The sequence below is a fragment of the Ciconia boyciana genome, chromosome 9 (genome assembly GCF_034638445.1).
Source record: "Ciconia boyciana chromosome 9, ASM3463844v1, whole genome shotgun sequence".
Taxonomy (NCBI): domain Eukaryota; kingdom Metazoa; phylum Chordata; class Aves; order Ciconiiformes; family Ciconiidae; genus Ciconia; species Ciconia boyciana.
The window spans coordinates 41290061-41313427 of record NC_132942.1 but is presented as its reverse complement, the minus strand read 5'-3'; the positions used below and the strand labels follow the sequence as shown (position 1 = coordinate 41313427).

Sequence of the window (23367 nt, the reverse complement as noted above, 5' to 3'; positions counted from 1 at the left end):
CAACTGTATAGATGAAAGAACCAAAGCACAAAAAACCACACTGCCTCAGAGTTCAGAAGCTGGTGTTATTATGCTTTTTATATAGTCAATGGCCAGAGCAAGAGACTCCAGCAGACAGTAATTCAGAGCAGGAGCTAAACTTTGCTCTGGAGGAGCCTTTCATTCTCTTAACTGACTATCTGGACAGACAGGTGAGACTAGCCTTGTAAGTTATCTGCTTAATATTAAGCTGTGAAAATAACACCTCAAAGTTATTTCACACACGGTCAGAAACACCATTCCTATTTATAACCCTCACTCCCCAAGACCGCGTTCATCCTGCATCAGCCTCACTAACCTTTCACCAGGTCAGTCTATCCATGGGGCAGTACTATTGCAATGCCCACCAAAACTTACTTCTCATTCAAGTAAGGGAGTAAATTTCTCCTACTGAAATCAATGACAGGGGCTCCACTGAAACCAGAGTTAGTGTGCATACCAAGAAATATAAATGGGGGAAAAAAAAAACACAATGGCTTCAAAGCATGGGTGATTTCATGAAGTATTAATACCACACTGCAACATACAAAGCACAACAGGGGGGTAGGGGAAATACACAACTCCTCAAGGGAAAAAACATTTGTCATCGGAAGTTAAACCAATCTTTTGGCACTGGTGACCTAGGTAATTTAGGATCAACAGTGCTGAGATTCTGAGCCCCATGAGCAACCCTCAGTTGCTCCCGTAGCCCACCTAGCAAACTTTAAGTTAATCTTTAACAGTTTAAAATGAGGACAATGCAGAATACAAAGAAATGCCATTAATAAGCAAGAGGCAGAAGAAAAAGCTCCGACATCTTGTAGCTAGTGTCTGCAAGTATTTCCCTCAGATGATCTTAGAGCTATCAGGGCATCTAAAATGTCTCTGTATACAATAGCAAGATGACTAAAAGAAGCCCAAGCATGGGTGAACACAGTCACATCTAGCTCAGACCTGCTTCCTTCAACAATTTGCATAGCTCTCTGCAGGCCCACATAAGGAAGCACATGTTGCTGGCATTCATTTTAATACACTAATTAAACCCTGCATGACAAACATCTGTGATGAAAACATTTCTCAAAGGTGCATTGCTCCCTTCTATCCATTTTGGTTTTGACAATGGGTTGCATTGGACCCAGCTGATGTAGGAAAGGCATACGTAAGGTACTCTGCAGTCTCAGCAGGTGACTAAAAGAGCAGCGGCACTAAAACCTTCCTGGCCTCCACTAAACCTGAAAAATGTTCCAGGACAGGCAGCCCCTCCCTTTCCATTCCTAATCTTTCCCCTTTCATCTAGAAGGAAACTTGAAGCTCCCACAAAATGGAAAACATGGACAAATTTTATTTAACTTTCTTGAAAGGTGCTCATTTACCAATCTCTCCTAACTTCACAGGCTAAAAAGAAAGGAAAGACTCTCCACAGTCACTTAACTTAACCTTTGTTTGGGCCTACAAAGCATTACATTTTACAACAGCAGAATCACAGTAAACCCAAGAAACGCAGATTGTACAAGAGGATCAGAGTTTCCTTACAAACAGCAAAATCTTCTGTCTTCAGCAAGTCTGATTAGCTTGGACAACCTCAACAGCTAGCTTGACCTCATGAAAATTGGTCATCCAAGACCTCACTTGATTTGAAGAACTCTTGGCTGCACAGCTCTACAGGAAAGAAAGGCTGTTCATGCACAGGTTACCAACACTGTTAGGACAACCCAGGAAGGGTGTGAGCAGATACTGATGGGCTGCTCCTTCCCCTCTCTTGCAGGTGGGCAGGGAGGACTAGCACTAGTAGAAGAGCTGGTACGTAATGCTCCCTCTCTGATTTGTAAAGCTAGAACTTACCAGAAGCTAAAATAAAACCCTGTATTTGAAGAATTAAGAAATTGTGTAGCACTATTCTCAGCAGCGCAGTAACTCCCAAGCTAAAAAACAGTGACCAAAACCCTCAGTTGCTCTATTAAAGTGAGGGGACTTGATATGTATCAGCTTAAAATTTGGCCTTTTGATCTACTGTTGAAATAGCATATCCTTCCCTAAAGGGCACAAACAACCTGTATTCTTTCTTTTAGAGGAAAATACACAGGTTTCTCCCCAGTTCATTTTTGTTAGAAAATTCCTTTTGTGTATGGTGACTCAAGTCTTTCAGAAGGTCAATGTAAAATCTCCAGTACTTAGACATTGTGTGGTCTGAGCCGCACACTGAAGACGCAGACTATTTAAACCAGATTTCCTAGCCTTTGTATATCCTTACTTGTTACCACACCAAAGGCCTGGGTCTAGAAAGAGTTTTTTAAAGAAAGGTAACTCCATTTTACTTACTCATCCAGAGAAACACATCTGCACTGAGCAGGAAACAGCCATAATTTTAGCAACTTTTTCATTCTATTCTAAACAGAAATGCTGACAGGTTTTTAACGAAAGGGACCCTTTCAAGAGTAACGCAATTTAAAATAAACAGTACTGCCACATTCGGGGCCATGGGGTTGTCTAAATATTTATGTCAGTATAGCTAATCCTACATCTCCCTTGCGCAGGTCATTTTATTCCAGAATAAGAGTAGCCACCTTTTTGTTATTGTGAGGCTTAACCTAAATCATTTCCAAAATAATATTAACCAAACTTGAAAAAGGCCCTTGTAATAATTATGAGCAACTCTAGCTTAGAGGAATTTAAGTGTCTTTCACACATTTACAGCTCGCCAGCAAGGAAATCAGCACTACGACATCCAAAATTCCCAACACTATACAGGGCAGTTAGAGAGAGAAAAAAAACCCCTTTTTTCTTCAATTTCCAAAGGAAGAGTATTAAAATAAAGTATAAAAGTTGGTCTCCATCTTCTCTATCTATTAGCAGCCTATTTTTGTGTCCCAAAGCCTAAGAACTCTCCTCACTACCTGATCTAGAAACACAAACCCCACAGTAGATGTAAACATTGTTTTCTGCCTTCTGTAAAGAGCAGTTGCCAAACTTGAGTTAAAACGGCACACACACAACAGGAAGCCATCATAACTTTTCCACCCATACTGAACATTAATTCTTATTGAACTGTAGCACATGCAAATACCAACCATTAAGATCGCATCATGAATATTATTCATTGTACAGCACAAGCATATTAAACAATATAATACTTGAGATGAGAATTCTATGCCCTCGGCCACTAAAAAAACAACCCAAAAATGTGGGGTTTATTTTTCACAAAACCAACACAATTCACCAGTGAATACTTGGGGTCATTCATATACACATTTATATAGATAAGCCAAAACAACTTTTCTCCTATCACAAAGTTGGTAACATCTCCTCAGTACAGCTCCAGAGATATAAAAATTTTAATTCCCCTTCATCAGTATTCAAGAAGCCGATCCATTTAATTATCAAATACAAAAGCTTCAAATCCATAATTTTTCCACTTTTCAAGCTAAAAGGAAGCCTGAGTCTCAGTTAAAAGAAGCAATAGCAAAATTTAAATAAATAAATAAAATATTTCCTTCCTCTTTAGCAAAAGCACTGTCAGCAAGTTAAAGTTGCAGTGACTTTCATTTCAAGTAGATCAGATACAGTTCATGGTAAACTGTAACAACTGTTCACATCATATTCTGAAACAATGCCTGCACAATACATCTTGGTTTTGGGAAGACTCATTGCTTTTTAAGACAACAAAACAATATTCTGCATACTCATGCTTTAGAGTATGACATATTCTCAGACCTAAAATTTCCATCATTACAAAGGTCACTTAGATGTTGCTCAATTAAAAAAAATCTGCTGCGGTACTACAATTTTTGGGGAGCGAGGCAGATGGCCTTTGGGTAGATCACAGGTCTATAGCTATATTCTCTGTTCCAGTAATGACTGCCTGTGTAACTGGAAGCAAGTCATTACCCTGCTAGATTATCCAGGTGTAAGAGTCAAATTACAATATTCAACTTCTTTTAAAAAGAGTTAAAATCTATGCACAGAGCACACTCTTTAATTATCAGGATGTTTTACCACAAACACACACCACCCCCAGCAACCTTTGATAAAAGAAGATTACAAGTCAAGCACTGAAAAAGTTGACCCCAAAATCTGGAATGCACAGTCTGTGCAGCTTTAAATTTGGCCCCTCTGTGCAAATGGCTATGATAAATCTTCAACTACATGATCACATATTGTTTTTGCCAGAGGACTCTAATGCCTCGTTCACCCACTAAATGGTCATTTTCTATTTTGTTTTAATCTTAGTGCTCTGTGTGTAACCCCAGGCTTTATTTGCTAAGCATATTCAAACCATGCTCTCATAACTGAATTATTCATCTCCTCTCAGGACTTTTGGGGTTTTTTTCCCACACGTCACTTTGGGATCTGAGCATATCTGAACCAGTAACGTACTAGCATTCACACACGTCATTATAGGAACAGATAATTACCCTCATTTTCCACATGAGAAGCTGGGGCCCTGCAAGATTATAATCCAGAGTAACTGTTAAGTAGAGTGTCCTGTTTGCTTTTTCCCAGAACACTGCATATGACCACATTTTCACCACCAACGATAAAAACATCCTCCAGACAACCGGTCTTTCATTCCATTATATTTCCAGTTGCAGGTCCAGTCTGCACAAGGAATGAGACAGGAACCAACGGAAACAGTAGCAAACAGAGATTTAATACTTTTAAGTAAGGAGAGTGAAGGGAAGCTGCACAGACAATCCAAAAATCATGCAACTTCTCAGTGCCCGTCTCTGCAACCTTATGGATCAATGCATTTTTAACTTACTGTGTATGTACCAAAAAAAACTTCTGAAAATCCACAACTCAGACAAATTCCATTTCCTCCTTCCTGGTTTCTCTCACATTAGTGTGTACTCACATCCAGGGAGAACACCAGGAGCGTGGCTACTGTCTCTTGTACTACTGGAGTAACTGGTGCCAGCCACAATCGCTCTGGGTATGGGGTAGCACTGAAACAGTACAATATATACCTGCTCAGCCTTCCCAGCTCTCCAACTCCAAACTCTAACTTCTTATTACAATTTCTTTTCCCAAATAGCCCAGTTCCTCAACTCCAAGCTTCTCATATTAGCTGAGGCTGACCAATAAATTACTCTGGCAATTCAGGCAAACAATTCAATTCCTTTATTGAAGACAAACACCATTTAGCAGTTGCATAGTAAAACCATGCCTGTAATAAATAAAAAAAAGTTACCATATAGTCATATGCAAGCACTGTAATTACATTATACTAACAGGAGCTGTACAAATCCCCAAAAGCGCAGGCTGAGTTTGCTTGACATCAGCCCTGTTCAGTAAGAACTGAAGATTAGTCTCACTTTATTCTTCTACCATAGCTTTTGCAGTCCTATGTAGCTTTACACTCCCCTTCTATTTCCTGACCTTGTTATAAATAGTGGGTTTAGTCAGTTCAAATATCAACTAAAGAGACAGTATCAACTCGGGACCTTGAAACCATCTCTTACATCTCACAGCTTCATCCTCCTAAGTCATTGGTACTTTCCAATAACAGTCCTAAATAATGATTTCTATCCTGAAACAGCAAGTTCCCTAAGAAAACAGAACTTTGAATTCCATTTCCTTGTATTTGGAGTTTTCTTCTTTTTGGAGAGAGAAGGGATAAAGAAGTACTAATCACTTTGATTTACAAGACATCTTGATGCTTAATGATGGAAAATAGTTGACGCTCAGTAACTCAATTCATAGAGTACACAAGCACCATCATATTCAAAGATGAAAACTTTGAGAACAGGGCCTACAGCAGAAGCACATTAATCGTATTTAAGTACTGTTAGATACCTAAATAATGAGCTGCAGAAGATTCTTCACCTACACTGCAACAATTCAGAATATTCTCAGCAAATTACCAAACTCTTTTCAGCCAAAAACTTAATCATGTTAACAAAGGCTCATTAAATCAATATTTGACATCAATTTGTTAGTAACTCCAAGTTCAGGTACACTTTGTAAATACTCACAGAAACCTTCAATCTTGTCAGCTGTCTTGCTCCATGCTACCTGCCTGGTTTCCATTATGACTTGAATAGTCCTCCTCTCTGGACTACTCTTCTTAAGACTGAATACTGTCATAACAGTTCCCAACTCCAAGGTCCTTTTGATCTGGCTTTTCTCATACTCCGGCAGCACTCCATAGTCTACACTCTTTCTGGGCATTTTTTTTTTTTTTTTAAATCAAACTTCTATGGTTTTCGGTGTCCTGAAAAGAAAAAAGAAAGAAAATTGAGAAAATTCAGTGTTTAAAACAGCATTTTTATTTCTTTAAAAATCACATATGTGTAAGTTAAAGCTACCTAAGAGACTCCTGCCCATTCAAATACAAGGAAGATACATGGCTAACATTAACAGCATCCTTGCTGTTCTATCTGAAAAAAGTATGAACAGTCTTCAGAGGGCAGTACCGCTGACACTTTGGTAGACACGCTGCTGCAAAATCTATTAAAAATGAAGAGCTGGGTGCAGCAGCTACTGCAATGAATTGTGATCTAAATTTCTCAGCAAGACCAATGACTCTCTTTTAGCTGCACCATGCCATTAACTGCTTCCTCAGTCTTCTAACACAGAAGTACACAGTGTTCCAGACCAAAATAAAGTAAGCCAAGGTCTGTTTAGCCCAAACACATAAAAATCATGTTAAGGGGCATAACTCCCCATATGCTTTTATGCATGCACATCTTCAACTGCATGTACACCCCCATCCCTACAAATACAGATTTACCTCTCTAAAGTATCAGCATTATGACAGAAAAAAAGCAGAAAAAAACCCAAGAAAGAAGACCTGGAACAAATAACAGATGTTAAGTATACCTGAGTAATAAGGACAAAAGAGCAAAACACAAAGAATGCAAACCATTGAAATGCCAGATAAAAAAATAATACCTAGATAAAATACCAGATAAAATAATACCTAGGTCATAACAAAGTAAGCATTTAAGCCTAAATAATACTAAAGAACACATCAGAAACATGAAAAAAAACCCAACACTAAAGCAGAACTATGTTAAAAACCTCTTCTAAAGGAGCAATATTTGGTATCTCTGTAGCATTTTCTGCCACATTTTCTACACCCTCTCCTAAGCAAAAAATAGTGTAAATGCAATTATACGGCACAAATTGCTTTGAGCATGGCAGTTTATTTAACTTACCAAGCCTCCAACGTTTTTGCCAGTATCACCGGCGGCCAAGGAAGGATTACTTCCTGGGATGGTTACACAAGCAACTCTTGATTAGATAGCCAAAAATGGTACCTAGTACAATTATGAATAGAATCCTCTGCTGTAATATCTAGCAGGTTTTCTGTAGTAAGTATATCACAAATTATACATGCACATCAAACATAAAATGTAAGCATAACACACTACATATTCCATCCAAATGCACTTTTACCAAAACAGCATCTCATAGCACTATGAAGTAAGAATGCACCTCTGAAGCCTTCAAATAGCAATACTGGTTTTTCCCCAGAAAATGGCAACTGTTACTGGTAGGTCCAAAGTAAGACAGACTTCCTCAAAGAAAGTTCCAACCCTGACTATATTTATTTTGATTTAATGACTTCAAGAGTCTCCTAAGACATCAAAAAATGTGCACTTCGACCCTACCAAATTCCTTTCAAGCATCAGATCTGCTTTTATTTATTCTATACAGAGTGAGATACCTTTGCTCACGGAGATTTCTCTAACTGACATAGAGACAGAAGTAGCCCTTATCAGAAATCACTATAGGAATTTCTTTATTGTTTTAGGGTATTTGTAGAATTATGTTCCATAAAAACCTCAGGAGTTCTATGCAAGCTGGAAGTTAAACTTTTCATTCTTGAAACTGAGGATAATTTAATTTCCACTACTGTAATAAATATCTGGAAATCCATTTTGTCCTAAGTATTGACAATCTAGATATCAACATGAGAAAAAGAGATATTTGCAACAGATTTGAATCAAAATCTTTCTCAAAATCTTTCTGCTCTCCCAGGATTTTTTTTTTTTTTATATTCCCAGTGGTATCTTCAGATAACCAAAATGCTGGCCCCATGGTGAACTGCAGCAGGTTTGCTCTTCTTGCCCTGTATTACTAAAGAAGCATCAGTTTGCTGCCTGAAGAGACCTCTGAAACTGAGAAGCCTCACAGGCTCTGCAGCCAGTGTTGCCGTCTTCTTGATATTACATCAGGAGGAGCGAAGAAGTGCTGATGATTGAAGCCTAGCAATCAAATGACAAGATAACACAAGAAATAATGACATAAGCTTGCATAAATTCTTGCACTATGAGAATTTAAACCTACATGAGACCTATATGAGAATTTAAACCAGCTAACTGTCTTTCTGAGAGCTGTAAAGAAAATGAGGGGAAAATATGAGTAAATACAAATACTGAAATAAAAGTTGGCTATGTCTAAAAAGTCTCAGTTTATGCACTTTTAAAACTTGATGGCTGTATTTCTCCTACACAGTCCACTCTTCCTTACTGACATGTCAGGTGGCAGGTATTTGTGTGCATACACTTGGGACACATCTTGGCACAAAACAGCCAGAAGAGAAACGCGTACGCAGCAGCTCTCATAAATATGTGCTTTGGTCTCCCACACATCATTGCATCAAACAGCTAATTACAAGCCTGATTACTCCTCAGCAAGATTATTTTACAAACAGGATGCCCTGGAACCTGCTCTTTCATCCATGCACAAAGAAGGAAGCATATAATTTTAACACAAGTAGCAGGAGCTGGTGCCACACAGTTCCCAACCATTCCCCTTAACCACATCCCTGAGCAGGACAGGTTTAAAGAATCTCTGCACATGCAGCCACCAGCCACAGCATCTCCTCTGGTTCTCTTCTTCTCCTCAGTCCACTACTCTCCATCACAAGCAGTTTCAGTTTCCGTGCTGATAGCTAATTTGACCATGCCACTTCTCGCTTCCCCTTTGTAACTTCTTCCAAACACTTCTCCCCCTCACCCCACGTCACTATCTCCTGACCTGCTCTTCACTAAAGAGCGCTCTTTTCTGCTCTCTCTCATTAATACCACAAAACTTTCAACATCGTGTCACTAGCTGCTTTCGGTGCAATCTGTCTGACTTTGAAGCTGTCCAGTGCAATCTTTCCAATCCATTTTTAAATTCTACCGCTTCAATAAACACTTTTTTCTTTTGTAAGCTAACAGAGAAGCAAACAACAGTCCCTTCTTACCTACAGGGTGGCCTCTTCTGCATTGCCCACAGTGAACCTGAAGTGCTCTACAGCAGGAACCATGTCTCACTCCATGTTTTGCAAAACATTATACAGGTTATTCAGTGTTTAATATCTATAAGCTTGTTATTGTAATAAGAAAATGGAGTACCCTTTCCTTATAATACTGAAAAAATATATATATACCCCAATCCTACAACTGAGAAGGAGTGGACAACTTTTAAGGGTAGTAAGCAATGGCAGATTTTAGCCAGCATGCAACTGATCCTTTTTGACTCCCTGGAACTAATCAGATAATCATTTAAATTATCACGGGCTTGCATCTAACAAGACAGCCATGGTCGTCTTGTCTTGCTACAATGACTTGTATTAACAGAAATGAAAGCAGAGGAAAATAAAAAATTAAATTAAAATCTTTGTACAGTGTCTGGTTTTCTGACAAAAAAAGAAACCCTGACTTCTCACTTTGCTCTTTTCATTAAGAATTGTAATAAAACGAATATGCCATGATTTGGAACAAGGTTTAACCATTTTAGTAACACCTCACTGCAATAATAAAAACCTCAACTTTTAAATGAGTATTGTTTTTCAGGAGACTATAGCAAAATATACATCTGCTCTGCCTTTTACAGTACAAGGTATAGCTGTAAAATGAAACATGACTTAGAACAACAAGAAAAGGAGTTTCTAAATATAGCTATTTAATAAAAGGCAATGCAGCAGGTTTTTTGAGAGATTAGTCCCTTAGTACAAAGGAACTGCCTCTCAGAGGTGGCTTCTTAAACAGTTTCCGCTGAATATAATATACTGGACTTCCCCTTTTAAAGTTGTTCTTTCTTCCAAAAACAGAGCAAACGGTGTTTTTAGTCTAACTTAAATCCTAAGTCATAAGCCAAGTTTTTAACTTACTATGAAACAATACGGTAGCTGAGGATATCTACTTCATCAGAAAAGGTGGAAAGAATATCATAATATTTGATCAATCTAACTGACCACTTCTATACTGTTTTGGCTACCTGCTCCAGTTTAAGAATAACGTCACAGAGAGCTTCCTAACAGTAAAACACATTAGACTTCCCAAAAGAACTAATGGAAGCCCTTGATACTAGACCTAACTTTTAAAATATTAGGAGTCTTCTTACACTCACCCACAGGTGCCCCTCAGCCTTCTTACACCCATCACTGCACAACTATTTGAATCAACAATATTTCTACCCATTCATGCAGCAGAACTCCATAATGACCCTCATCACCCCATTATCTGGATACCTCGGAACCAGCAGGGTATGAGCTACAAGACACCCTTATGTGCAACAGAAGCATTACTGCTCTTCTACTGAAGATTACTGAAGCCTAAAGTAGAAAGATCCAGCATCACTTACACAATTCAGCAAGTGAGCTAATAATCACTGAAAGGTATCATAAGCTCTAGTTTAGACACAGACATCAATACATGACTCTTTCCCTTTGATTGTAAGCACTATAGGAGCTAAACTTTGATGGTGTCCTGTACCACATGTAGAATTGGGACCATTTGTTACTGTTTGTGTAAGAGTAATTTTGATACTGTTTTTTATTGAAAAGCCTGACTGATTTAGACTAAAAAGTCAGAAAGACTCACTGCAAGTAACCAAGTGAACATAGACATGGAAAAAAAACCCCTACGTAATCCATCCAAAAACCTGTATATTTAGTTTTACTTCATTACAGTACTTCAGAGTTTCAGAAACAAATCCTTCTTATCTGAAGATCAGTCTACAACTCTTCACTCTCTTTGTGACAACTCAAAGAAAGAGAGGAAAAACTGTACTAAAGGCTAACTATAAATGTACAGGCCAGCAAAGAACATCTCAGATAAGCACTGATGAATCCATACTCTGTTATACCTCACCCCTATGACACAGGAGGTGCTTTCAAGGCACACAAGGTCAACCAAGAAGTGCAATCCAAAGTTTGACTCCAGTCAATTTCAAGTTTTCCCATGTGCTCTGGGCACTGCAATAGGGTTGTTGCATCCTCTGCCCCTAGTTCTGCCTTTGGATGCATTTAGGACGTCACCTCACCAGAGCAGGCACTGCCTCAGCACAGCACCACCAGTATGGATATCCACCAGCAACACCAGTTCAGTACCACAGCGCTAATAATTAATAACAATCAACACACAGCTCTTTGTGCAGAGCTTTGCAACGCAGCTGCTGCCCTCAGAGTCCTGCGGTCTGGCGAAAAGCAGGGGAGGGGAACCGCAGCAAGACGGTTGCCCACCTGCCACGGCCTGGCAGGGACTGAAGCCCCGGCCCCAGGCTGAGGCCCTCACTCCTGGGCAGAGCCATGCACGGCGCGGGGCTGCTGTCAGGCACACGCCGACACTGTGAAGGTTTCCTTCCTTCTTCTTCGGCAGGCTGGCCTGAGGCGGAGAATGGCCAGCCACAAGGTGCGGGGTGGCAGGGTCCCCTCAGGGAGCCCCCAGACCCCCTTGTCCCCTTCAGACCAGGCGCCCTCCACCCCCTGGCGCGGCCCTCACTCCCGCCCCGCAGCCCCTCGCCTGCTGCCCAGCCCTCTCACCGAGCCCGCTCATGCCGACAGCCCTCGCCTCCCCTCACAAGACCCTCCCTCACGCCCACCGCCCCCGGCAGGTCAAAACCGCGCAGGACACGGCTGCCCCGCCCCAGCCCGGCGGCACCTGCTGCCCGCTGGGGCCCGAGCAGAGCCGGCGGGCCGGGGCCGCGGCCGCCCCTCGCCGCCGCGGGGAGCGTCCCGTCGCCGGGCCACCCCGCGCCCCCGGGGATGCCCTCACCTGCGCAGCAGCGGGGAGCTGCCTCCCGCGGCGACGCCGTGCCGGCGGCTGCGGCTGCTGGTGCCTCAGCTCCCCGCGTCCCGCCGCGCCTCTCCGGGCTCCCACTTCTGCTTCTGCCGTAACCGGGAAGGGGCGGGGTCACGTGGCCCCCCGCGGCCACCTACTGGCGCGCGGGGCCGGACGGGCCGGGGCGGCGGTTGGTGGCGCGGGCTCCCCTCAGCCCGCGGCCGGTCGCCTGCCCCGGGGGCCCTGCCCTGCCCTGCCCTGCCCTGCCCTGCCTCCCTGAGCGGGGAAACCGGGCCGGGACTCTTCGGCACTCCTCGCCCCCGCCCCTCCACCTCCCCCGGGGCTGGATCGCGGCGAGCTCCCTGCTGCCACTGTCCCCTCAGGGACCCGGGCGCGGCCACGTTCCCCCGTCCCTCTCAGCCATCCCCTGAGGCGGGAAGAAGCGCGGTGTCCCCCCTCTTGCCAAGGGAGGGCGGTTCGACTGCTATCCAGCCATTTGAGGTTATGTTCTGCTCATCTGAAGAGGAAATTTCACTAGTTCGGCTGAGAATCGCTAAATGATTGAACAGTACCTTGAGAGAGTGAGTTTAGAAAAAGGCTTTAAAACTTTACTGTCACTGGAGTTACATTTTCAAGTTAAAATTGGCTCTTTTTATGGGACCCACTACAAAGTGCATTATATCACAACCACCTCAGCTTACAATTGGCAATACTAAAAGTATTTCCCATTTTGGGATTCAGAAGAGTAGTGATAGGACATGACATGCTGTTTTCAGGTCAAGCCCAGATACTGCCATGAAATTCAAGGTATCGATCTGGTCCCAGACCTGTTTGTTTGATAAAGCTGGGGAAAATTCCTACATCCATAGGCAGAATATCAAAGTCAGCACTGGGAACAAGTCATGCCAGTTCAGAAGACTACAAAACAAATGCCTAGAAGCCAAAGCTGGGGATGGTACAGAGTCTGCAAGGAACACGTTCCCCCATGCAGAGGAAGCTCATGGCCGTTTCTGCAAGGGCCGCTCCACATTACAACAGCAGAACCCATGTTCCAAATGCTGGTTCCCAAACACTGAGGTTAAGCTGGTGGAGATAGCTCTGCATCTCCCCTACTTCCAACACTGGTAGCTGGCACAAAGGAGTGAAAAGGACATGTCTTTTAACAGACTATAATCTAATCTAAGCTATTGAGAGGAAAAAAAAATTCCATAATTTCAGTCAGCTTTATAAATGGTTGAACAGTAGTCAAACATTATTTTTGATTAATACTTTCACCCTATACAAGCACAAACTACTGAAACAAAATGATACCTGGAATGCGGTAGCGACAAGTACTGCAACAAGCACCAACAGCAATACTACCTAGATGCTTAGGTCAGAAAGAGAAGAAAATGTCTATTGTATCCAGAAAAAGTTGTAGGAGCAATTTGGGAAACTCTTCCCAAAAGGAAACTAGCAAGCCTTTATTATAGTTAAAAGCATCAGAGGGTTTCAAATTAGTATGACTTATCAGGAACAGAACTGAGGAGTGCATTCAAAATACACCACCACAAAAGGAAAAAAGCCTAACACGCAATACCTGTTAAAGGCGTGGATCATTTTAAATGCAAAATAAAAAGATGACCATTAAAATCTCATCATTGTTCACTATTTCATGAACCATCTTGCTAAAGACTCTTCACATTTTTCCAGATGCCAAGCCTGGGAAAAGTTTCCCTCTTTATAACATGTGTGATGCAGTCACAAATTCACAGAACAACATCCTGCAGGAGACATGATGCTAAAAGTATGAGAATAGCAGAACATGTATCAATCACACCAAAGTGTCTCTCCCACGCTTTATTTTTAGCTCTTCATCATTAAAACCTTCAATGTTTCATGTTGAAGCTGCCTTTGAAATTATATGAACAGTGATAGAATACTAGCACCAAGTGGCCAACATCCCCAGCTGCAAAAGCTGAATACCAAAGCATTCATATGGTCGGAGCGACAAGGCACACACCACAGAGAGCTGAAGGGTGCAGGTGGTCCCAGGCATTTTACAAGCAGGAGATAACAGGATCCTCTGAATCCCAGCTGTCAGATCCAGGATTAATCTGGGTATGTTGACAGTCAATCTAAGTTCCAGCAAATAGCTGCAGCAGCCCCTCCTAGTTCTGCTTCACTAGGCCAGGTACCAACAGTCTCCTCACCAGTCATATGGCATAGCTTCAGCACAGGAACCACCCTTGAACAACCCACAAGCCGCACAGGCACGGAGTTGACCATCTTTATGATACTCAGAGACTTTGCTGCAGAAGTTAAGCGCTGTTGCAAAGTATACCAGACTTTGGTCTAGACATACTTGAGTGTGGTGGTGCCTCGGTGGTGTGCTGGAAGGAAGACTAAAACCTACCAACTCCCAACATTTCTTGCACAACCTTAGACTTACCTGATAAAACTCTCTCTCTTAAAGCTGAAGAGTCATTATATAGTCAAAGAAAATATGTATGTGGAAGAAAATTGTAGCTGCAGTGGGGATCATAACATTGAATTCCGTAAATTGCTAGATGTAACAAAATCTCAGCCATATAGGTGGAGTAAGCAATCCTTAAAAACAAGCCAATAAAATAGTAACTTTTAGAAACACCAGCTGTTACTCAGCACATCCACTACACCAGAAGTAAGAGTACTCAGACACCCTTGCAATCACAACAGAAGATTCAAGTTATTGTCAGAATCAGCAACTCTGCCATCCAACTTTCAAACCTCGAAAGTGGTACCTTCCAGGCAGACAACAGAATTTCCTGTAAAGAATATGGGCCGCACAATCACAGATAATTATCAGGTGGCATGTTCAGGCCTTCTTTTTTGTAGCAAAAAAGCCTGTATACTTATGCTGAGGAAAGGTGTGGGAAAATTAGTTCTCTGAGCTGAAGAATCTGGCCCCAGCAAAGCCTTAGTGTTTAAAGAGAAGGTTAGCCACTAGAATAAAATCTTCCTTTCTTTTTACTTTTTTCTTTTTTTTTTTCAGTTTAACTTTCTTCTTATAATTTTAAAAGGCTCTTTGAATTGTTGAAAAATATAATCACAATTCATACTGTAAGATCTGAAAAGAGATTTTTTCAGCTGGGAGTACATTTTTACATTTCAGTCATAAATCCCTCAAAAAGGGAATTTATAGTGTTGACACTGACACTTTCTTAATTACAGCACTGGAAACTTCAACCCTGTGTTATTGTCATATTTGGTAATGAAGTGTTGATTACTTTCCCTGAAGAATAAAGCAAGGCATGAAAGAGAACCACAGGACTGGCTAGGTGGCCTCATGGATATAATAAATAATGGTCACAAAACTGGTGCCACTTCCTCACAGGAGCTACAAAGAAAATACATCTTTTGTGTAGAAGGTAGAAGTTGAATAGCTTTATTCCATCAGTTGTAAGAAACGTCAAAGAGTCATTAGGCAGGAGGAACAAATATTGTAGAGACTGTCACTGACAGTCTATCTAACCTAAGTATTTACTACACCATCATAGTATTTGCACTCCTTAGCAAGATGTACATTAGCTCAGATAGATTTTCTGGTTAGAGCTGCAAAACCTATAAGCAGAAGTTTGTAGAGAAAAGTTCATTTTCAAGCTTTTCTTTTATGAACTTTTCACCTGCAGGACTCTAAAGCAGATTTTACACTCCTTGTCAAGAGAAGTTGCATACCACCATCTCAGGATTAGATGTCAATCCAGTTTCCTATCAAGCAAGTGCCAATTTGTGAGGGAGAAGTCTGTGATTCAGGACTAGCTGAAGGCAGTTCCTGTAAGCGGAGTGGTATTACCTCTGCAGAACTGTTTACTGCTTCTTGGATGGATTTATGAGTGGGCACTTGCACACATGTCTACATGAACTGTTTGTCTGATGGGATTCTCGGGGCCAGTGAATGCAAATGCATGTTGCTTTTTTATCGCTTTTATTCAAAAACTCATTTATTTTGTCAAAGTTTTTCCCTTGCCAAAGAAAATTAAATTGCTTATATACAGGACATAGTAATCAAGGCTAGTCCTAGACTTGAGGTTGCTTGCGGTGGCCCAGCAGCCATTGCCCAGCTGCCCTATTCCAGAGTTGAGATGGCAGCAACTGCTGCAGTCTGGAGCGAGGAGGGGAAGGACATCCCTTCCAGTGACTGTTGTCACTGGCAGAGCAGTCCTGTACCATCCCAGCTCCTCATGGCAGTAGCTTCAGCTACGCTGGGAAGCTTTGATCAGGTTTTAATGATCACCTTTATTGTCTCAAAGGGCCTTCACAGCATGAAGCTGACCTTTGAGAATATTGTCCAGCTGTAGCAGCACAACTCAACGAACTTTACAGGGGACCCATCTTCAAACACAATCATACCGTGTAACAGGTCCAACACCCTCAGCACATCTCCTCAGCATAACGGAATTCAGGCTCCTTGCAAAGCGTGTATCTTGTAAAAACTGTTCTAGGGTGTACTTGGCTCCATTCTTATCAGAGTTTCATTTTAATCTTGGTAAATTATTGTCACTTAATCATAATATTTATAGTAAATATTGATTTAAAGTAAACTACTTAGGTCGTTAGCGGAAAAGCTGACATGAAGGAAGGGAGATTGTACTTTTAAGTGTCTGGCCTGTTGCCTGCTGCAATGTTTGTCTGAGTCCTAAAACATTCAGCTACTTCTCATTTCAATCACCCTGTCCCTTGCTATTTGCAAGCACTACGTTTAAAAAAACTTCTGAGGAGTTACTGCCCTCTGTCCTCATACACACAACACAGTACTATTCCTTAGCATTTCTGTAATGATTATCATTTGTAGATGTCACGACAATTTAAAAAACGAATGGAAATCATTCCACATTTTCAAATGAATCAAGGCCCAGAGAGTGAGGAGGTTTGTCAGAGATCTCACAGCAGTAACACGCCTTGGGCAGAACACGTCTTCCAGGTTTTATACTAGTGTCCTGACTCAGGAATGGTATTTCCTCACAGCAAAGCTAGCTATGCCAGAAGAAAACTTTTCATTTGTCAGAATCACATTTTTAAAAGTTTCAGTTGAGCAGAAACTCTGCTGTGTGATTTGAGATGATCAATAAAAACCTAAAAATGCATGTGAGGACATTTGAACTAACTGTTAAAGTGTGTTTTTTAATACACATACACACACTAACTAACTAGCTATTTACTCAGTGTTTTGGGCCAGTTTTGCTGGCTGCACAAACACCAGTATATTTAAAGGGCCTGCAATCACACCTTCAGATGAAAAGTAAAATACTACAGCCACTGCATCCACAGTGATAAAACACCAGCAGCTCATTACCAGTTGTGGTGGGTTGACCCTGGCTGGACTCCAGGGCCCACCAAAGCAGCTCTGTCACTCCCCTCCTCAGCTGGACAGGGGAGAGAAAATATAACGAAAGGCTCGTGGGTCAGGATAAGGACAGGGAGATCACTCACCAGTTACTGTCACAGGCAAAACAGACTCCACTTGGGGAAATTAGTTTATTACCAATCAAATCAGAGTAAGGTAATGAGAAAATAAAAACTAAATCTTAAAAAACCTTCCCCCCACCCCTCCCTTCTTCCCAGGCTCAACTTTACTCCCGAATTCTCTACCTCCTCCCCACCAGCAGCACAGGGGGACGGGGAACGGGGGTTGCAGTCAGTTCATCACACATTGCCTCTGCCGCTCCTTCCTCCTCAGGGGGAGGACTCCTCACACTCTTCCCCTGCTCCAGCGTGGGGTCCCTCCCACGGGAGACGGTCCTCCACAAACTGCTCCAACGTGGGTCCTTCCCCTAGGCTGCAGTTCTTCATGAACTGCTCCAGCGTGGGTCCCTTCCATGGGGCACAAGTCGTGCCAGCAAACCTGCTCCAGCGTGGGCTCCTCTCTCCACGGGTCCACAGGTCCTGCCAGGAGCCTGCTCCAGCGCAGGCTCTCCATGGGGTCACAGCCTCCTTCAGGCATCCACCTGCTCCAGCGTGGGTCCTCCACGGGCTGCAGGTGGATATCTGCTCCACCATGGACCTCCATGGGCTGCAGGGGGACAGCCTGCCTCACCGTGGTCTTCACCATGGGCTGCAGGGCAATCTCTGCTCTGGCACCTGAAGCACCTCCTCTCCCTCCTTCTTCACTGGTCTTGGTGTCTGCAGAGCTGTTCCTCTCACATATTCTCACTTCTCTCTCCAGCTCCAGTTGCAGAGGGTTTTTTTCTCCCCTTCTTAAATATGTTATCACAGAGGCACTACCACCATTGCTGATGGGCTCGACCTTGGCCAGCGGTGCGTCTGTCTTGGAGCCAGCTGGCATTGGCTCTATCAGACATCGGGGAAGCTTCTAGCAGCTTCTCACAGAAGCTAGCACCGTAGCCCCCCCACTACCAAAACCTTGCCACGCAAACCCAGTACACCAGTACCATCAACAGTGAGAAATTCAGCAGAACAGGAAAACTGCAGGAAGCTCTGCAGGAACCCTGTGCTTTTCAAGCCAATAAAATGAAAATCTTTCATAGAAACAATGTGATTGCAGGTGGGCAGCACTGGAAAAAAAAAAAGGGGGGGCATTTGACAATAGTTTTGAATGAAGTCAGTTGCAACTCAAACAAGAAAAAGTCCAGATCTTCCTCCTAGTTACCTTTCAGCCTTTCATGTCTGTCCCACTACAGAGTAGCACCACGAGTGAGTTTAGGAGAGAAATGCGCTCTGTTATCATCTGCTGTAGCCTCCCACTCTCACTCATTCTCCCTGTAAGCTCTGAGAGGCATAACGAAGGATAACTTCAGGCAGGCTGGGCACAGCGATGAGCAAGGCTGAACTGGAGCATTTAGCCGGTGCTCTGAACTCGTCCCGGGGAGCCATGGTGGGATCTTATGGTGTGCTGCACTGATAGGAAGAACACACACCGAGTGCTGCTGCAACGTGCTCTCTCGCGGGTCGTTTCCCATTTTCCTCCCGTTCTGCTGAAGTCTTCTTAACGTTGCCTTTGCCACTGCTGGTGGAAGATCTTCTGGGACCATTAAACAGACATAGCACAGGTCTTTCTTTACTTTATACATGGCTGATTGCAGGGATTTATTATTGTCTAAGGCCTTCCCTCAGGGTGCACAGGAAGGGAGGAGAAGTTCCTTGCATCTGTGCTCACTCATGCAAAGATCAGCTTTAATCCATCACATGCTACATCAGAAAAGTTTAGAAAAGCCCTCTAGCTAATCAAAGCACTAGCATTAGCTGGGGATGGAGCAAGTGCACGGGTCCTAATACAGATAAGCATGTAATCATGTAAAAACACATGTCAAAAATCTCACTAAAATCAAAATATGATTGAAAAATTAATTATGTACTTGAGTGATAGTTTCTGAATAGGGATAGAATGAGAGACACTCTTCTGGGATATGCATTGCAGACGCGTGTGCCTTGGAAGAGCGTCCATCTGGTGTATCTCTAGGATCAGCATATTTGTATAGAATGCAAATCGTTATTGCGGGTACAGTGCTGTTATCTTTATGCACTGTAGTCATAACTGAATGAGTCATGTAAAAGGGTCAAAACCTTCTGTTCTACTTTTTATGATAAGCATCTTTTTAACATACAGTGTTAGAGACCCTGTGCGTCAACAGCTCGAGGTAGGAGTTGGTATTGGGTGAAGTACGACAGACCTTGGCATAGGGACCCAATCTTATTAATATATTTGTTAACAACTTAAAAGAGGGAATAAATGAAGGGGGAGAAAATGTAGATAATATATCTACTAATGGCTAAAATCCTGAATAAATTAGATATTTGGGGTAGGCTGCTTAAGTTTTCTAGCCTCTCAAACTGCTTTCTAGCTTGCAGAACAAATCAGAGTAGCTGTGTTAGAGTCTACTCTGCTCCGGGGCTGCCGGGTGGAGAAGACGTGATACTGCAACCTGCGCAAATTCGCTGAGGCCCGTGGTCTGTAATAATGGTCTTCTGAGTACTGTGTGGAGCAAATTTAACTTTGCAGCTTCAGAAGAACCTCTGTTGGCAAAGGACCATTTTTCAGAAATTCAAGGAGATACCAACCACCACATGACATGCTCTATTTCTCAAATATATGTTGTCATATGCAGGTAGAGTCATATTATTTCACTTATCATATTAAAAAACATATATAAGAAGCCTTTTGCAGCTCCCAACAGATTTTATTTGTGCTACAAAATCCAGAAACTTCCCAATATGTTTGTAAGTACCAGCTACCAACACCTTCTCAATCTGTAATAATTGACTGAAAATCTGAACTTATACCCTGCATGAGCTGTTTTAAAAACAAACATTAAACCTGAACTTTTCCAACAGAGGGAAAAACATAAAAAAACAACCAACCTTCTTTCAAAGGAAAATTTCTAACATTTCTCTCATTTAACAGGAGACAATGTCTAGAATGAAGAAAGAACTAGCTATTTGGAAATGCTTATTTAGCCTGATCTCCAATTGGAATGAATTAAAAATAGCTCAGTTATCTTCAGCTGAGCATCCAGGCCTTATTTGTATGTGTTCCTAATGACATTAAAAATCTCACACACACACACACAAAAATTGTTTCCTCCACCTTTTTTTTAGACTGGACTAGTAATTTTAAGATACCATTCCCTCTTTCAAAGAAAATTGTTTTTACATTTGCTTTATGATTAAGAAGTCCTTTTATTCTGGTGCTAAGATAGAGAATATTTTACAGGAGAGAAGACAAAAGCTAGAACGCAGAAGGCTCTGCCAGGTAATTTAAACCCAACTGTCTTCTGTCCAGAACCTTTCTGCCACACATCAGGAATTATTTAACCCCATTTCTGCAAAGGATAGCTGCCCTGCTGAGTCTCAAAGGCAGCAATACAGAGCTTACCTTTAATCCTGTGCGGAATAATGAATGATATACTGCTGAGATTAGCAAGTCAGTGTCAAATGGAGGTTTCTTCCTCTTTGTACTCTGATTCCACCTGGGTAAAAGCACACTGTTAAGACCCCTTAAGCATACAAAATCTCTAACCAAGTTTTCAGCAGCCTGGGCCTTTTAGTTAATTTAAAATTTTTTAAAAAGCTGTCACCTTTGATGACAATCTCTTCTCCTTCACAAGGACAGATTTTGGTATGACTGTTGCTAATGGGAAAAAAAAAAAAAAGGAAGTCATAAGAAAGAAAGTGGAACACTAATTCTGAAATGTGTCACTTCCAACCAGCAAGACTCTCTCCTCTTCTACCGTCTTCATGGGTTGAGCTCTTTTCATGCTGTGTCACTTGCATCAGGCATTAATAATGCAGTAATGCATTAATAATGCCCCCGAGATCAATGCTACAATGGTTACAGTTTCTGTTTGTCTTAGGCAAATTTTGAATTCTTTGCTTTCTGGTTTCTAAACCTTTGGGATGCCCTCCCTTCCTGTTTTTAAGTTTTCTCTGTAAGCAAAGGAGTTCATAATTTACTTTTTTAACAAACACTAAGAGTCTCATGGACTCTGCCAATTCCAGCAGCTGGGCTTTAAGGAAAACATCTAATATCTTTAATCCTTAGAAAAAAAACCTGTGGGAATTGAAAGCACTCCTTTCTGGTTTGAGATATGCATTTATAATATATATACATATGCAGCCTGTGTTCAGCCACGTGCTGTCAGGACAAACATGGCTTACACATGGAACTGAGGTTTTAAAAGTTAGACCAGAAGACAACTCCTGGTTTATTACCCCAGTGGGAAATGGATTAAAAGAAGGTTCCCTTTGTCAACAACTGATAATTTGCACCAATTTTATTTTTTATTTAAAAAAAAAAGAAAATGTCAAAGCTGAATAATACCAGTTTTCTATTGATTTATACTCAAATGATAATAATAATTTATAAATAGATCTATAGATAAATCTATTTAGAAATAAACATAATTTTGACAGATTAAAACAAAATCCAAATATTTATATCAAATCAGTATTAAAATATAGCAAAACAGAGTTAATTTTTCAAGGTATTTTATGAAAACAAAGCAAAACATGACACCATTTGACCAAAAAAGAAAACATACAAAACTAAAAAAAACCCGACAAACCATGCAGAAATATAACTGGAGACGTGGTTGCTTATAGGACCTCTAAAGAAAAGTAAGAAAATCCTGCTCCCTGTACATGACAGGCACCAGTTTCCACTGGTCTGGCAGCACAGATGGAGCTAACACGCAGAGCTGCTGACTTGATGACAGAAGTCTTCAGCAGAACGAGGAGACCTTGCCTACTCCTGTGGAAGGAAAGCCTCAGTTACAAAGCAAAGACAAGAGCTAAAGTTGTTTTTTTATTATTTCTGTAGTCTAACAATAGCCAGACTTTAGCACTTGGCATTGCAATAGCAGTATTGTTGCAGAAAGGGTATATTTTGCTAAGAAAATAGCCAAACTAAAAAAGCAGCAAAAGAAAACCCTTGCTAATACAGAAAGAGAAAAACAAAAGGTTTTCAGCCTCCTCCTACAGTGGACATCAGCGAGGTACTTTGATGTCAGGGAGGAGACCAGTCAACAGAATCAGTAAAGACCAGGGCTGGAGAAGCGGATGTCTCAAACCTTCTCATCATGCATCATGCATATGCTCTGCTCTGTCTTTAGCTTACCTTTTTGTGAAGAGCAGCTTGCTGCCCCCAGAAGATGAGAGATAAGGTCAATAGAAAGGCAAGGTATTGCCAGACTGTGGCTATTTTTTTTCAATTTCTTTTTCAAAGAGAGGAAATAACGTGTGCAGAGCAGCAGTGGTTCATACCGGGTCAGTCAGGAAGTGTGGGCCTGGGTATTTAAAAGACAGATATTTTTGTTTCATGTTTCTCTCAGAGAACAAAAGCATACAACAAAACTTTTTTTTTTTGCTAAAAAATGCAATGTTCGAGTTCACCTATAGTTAGCTAAGTTATCAATGGACATCGTGTTTCACACTGAAGAATGCCACTTCAGGTGGAATACTTTGCATCTGTGGCTGCAATTATAGAAATGCAGTTATTATAGCTAAAAACAGTGCTCCTTTGGATCGTAGCACAGATAATAGCAGAAGACAGGACAGGAAAACAATGAGACATTATTAACTCTATTGCCACAGGTGAAGAGCTGAGGCATAATTGGTTTAAAGCTGAAGTTTCACATACATCTTCATCCAGCACTTATAATGAAAAAAAGGCAGCCCCTGCTTCTGCTGTCCTTGTCGGCCTCTTGCTGTCTCTACGCCAACTTGGCCCATGTAGATAGGAAAGAAGAGGGCTAAGGCATCTGGAAACACGAATCCAAAACTGACATTGTGAATATTGCAAGCAATGGAAAAGAGCGAATAAGCTGGAGGTATGTCTCTTTAAACTAGAAAACAGCTTTTAATTTGGCCTTTCATGATC

General features: G+C 41.7%; 1 protein-coding gene and 1 long non-coding RNA gene across 2 annotated transcripts in view; both read right to left on the bottom strand.

Annotated features, from left to right (window-relative positions):
• The window catches only part of PLCG2 (phospholipase C gamma 2), a 72928-nt gene extending 60782 nt beyond the window's left edge, over positions 1–12146 (bottom strand). Inside the window, exons 1-2 of the mRNA XM_072872524.1 lie at positions 12009–12146; positions 5991–6229 (exon numbers count right to left, since the gene is read on the bottom strand). Coding sequence (XP_072728625.1) covers positions 5991–6186 — 196 coding nt within the window. The 5' untranslated portion in view covers positions 6187–6229; positions 12009–12146. The remainder of the gene's footprint in view (positions 1–5990; positions 6230–12008) is intronic.
• Positions 12147–17599: 5453 nt separating this feature from the next.
• LOC140656756 (uncharacterized) lies at positions 17600–22902 on the bottom strand. Its single transcript, XR_012044149.1, has 3 exons — positions 22606–22902; positions 20866–20959; positions 17600–19014 (listed from the first exon to the last, which is right to left on the bottom strand). It is a non-coding gene; the product is annotated as an uncharacterized lncRNA (long non-coding RNA).
• Between the last annotated feature and the right edge of the window lie 465 nt (positions 22903–23367).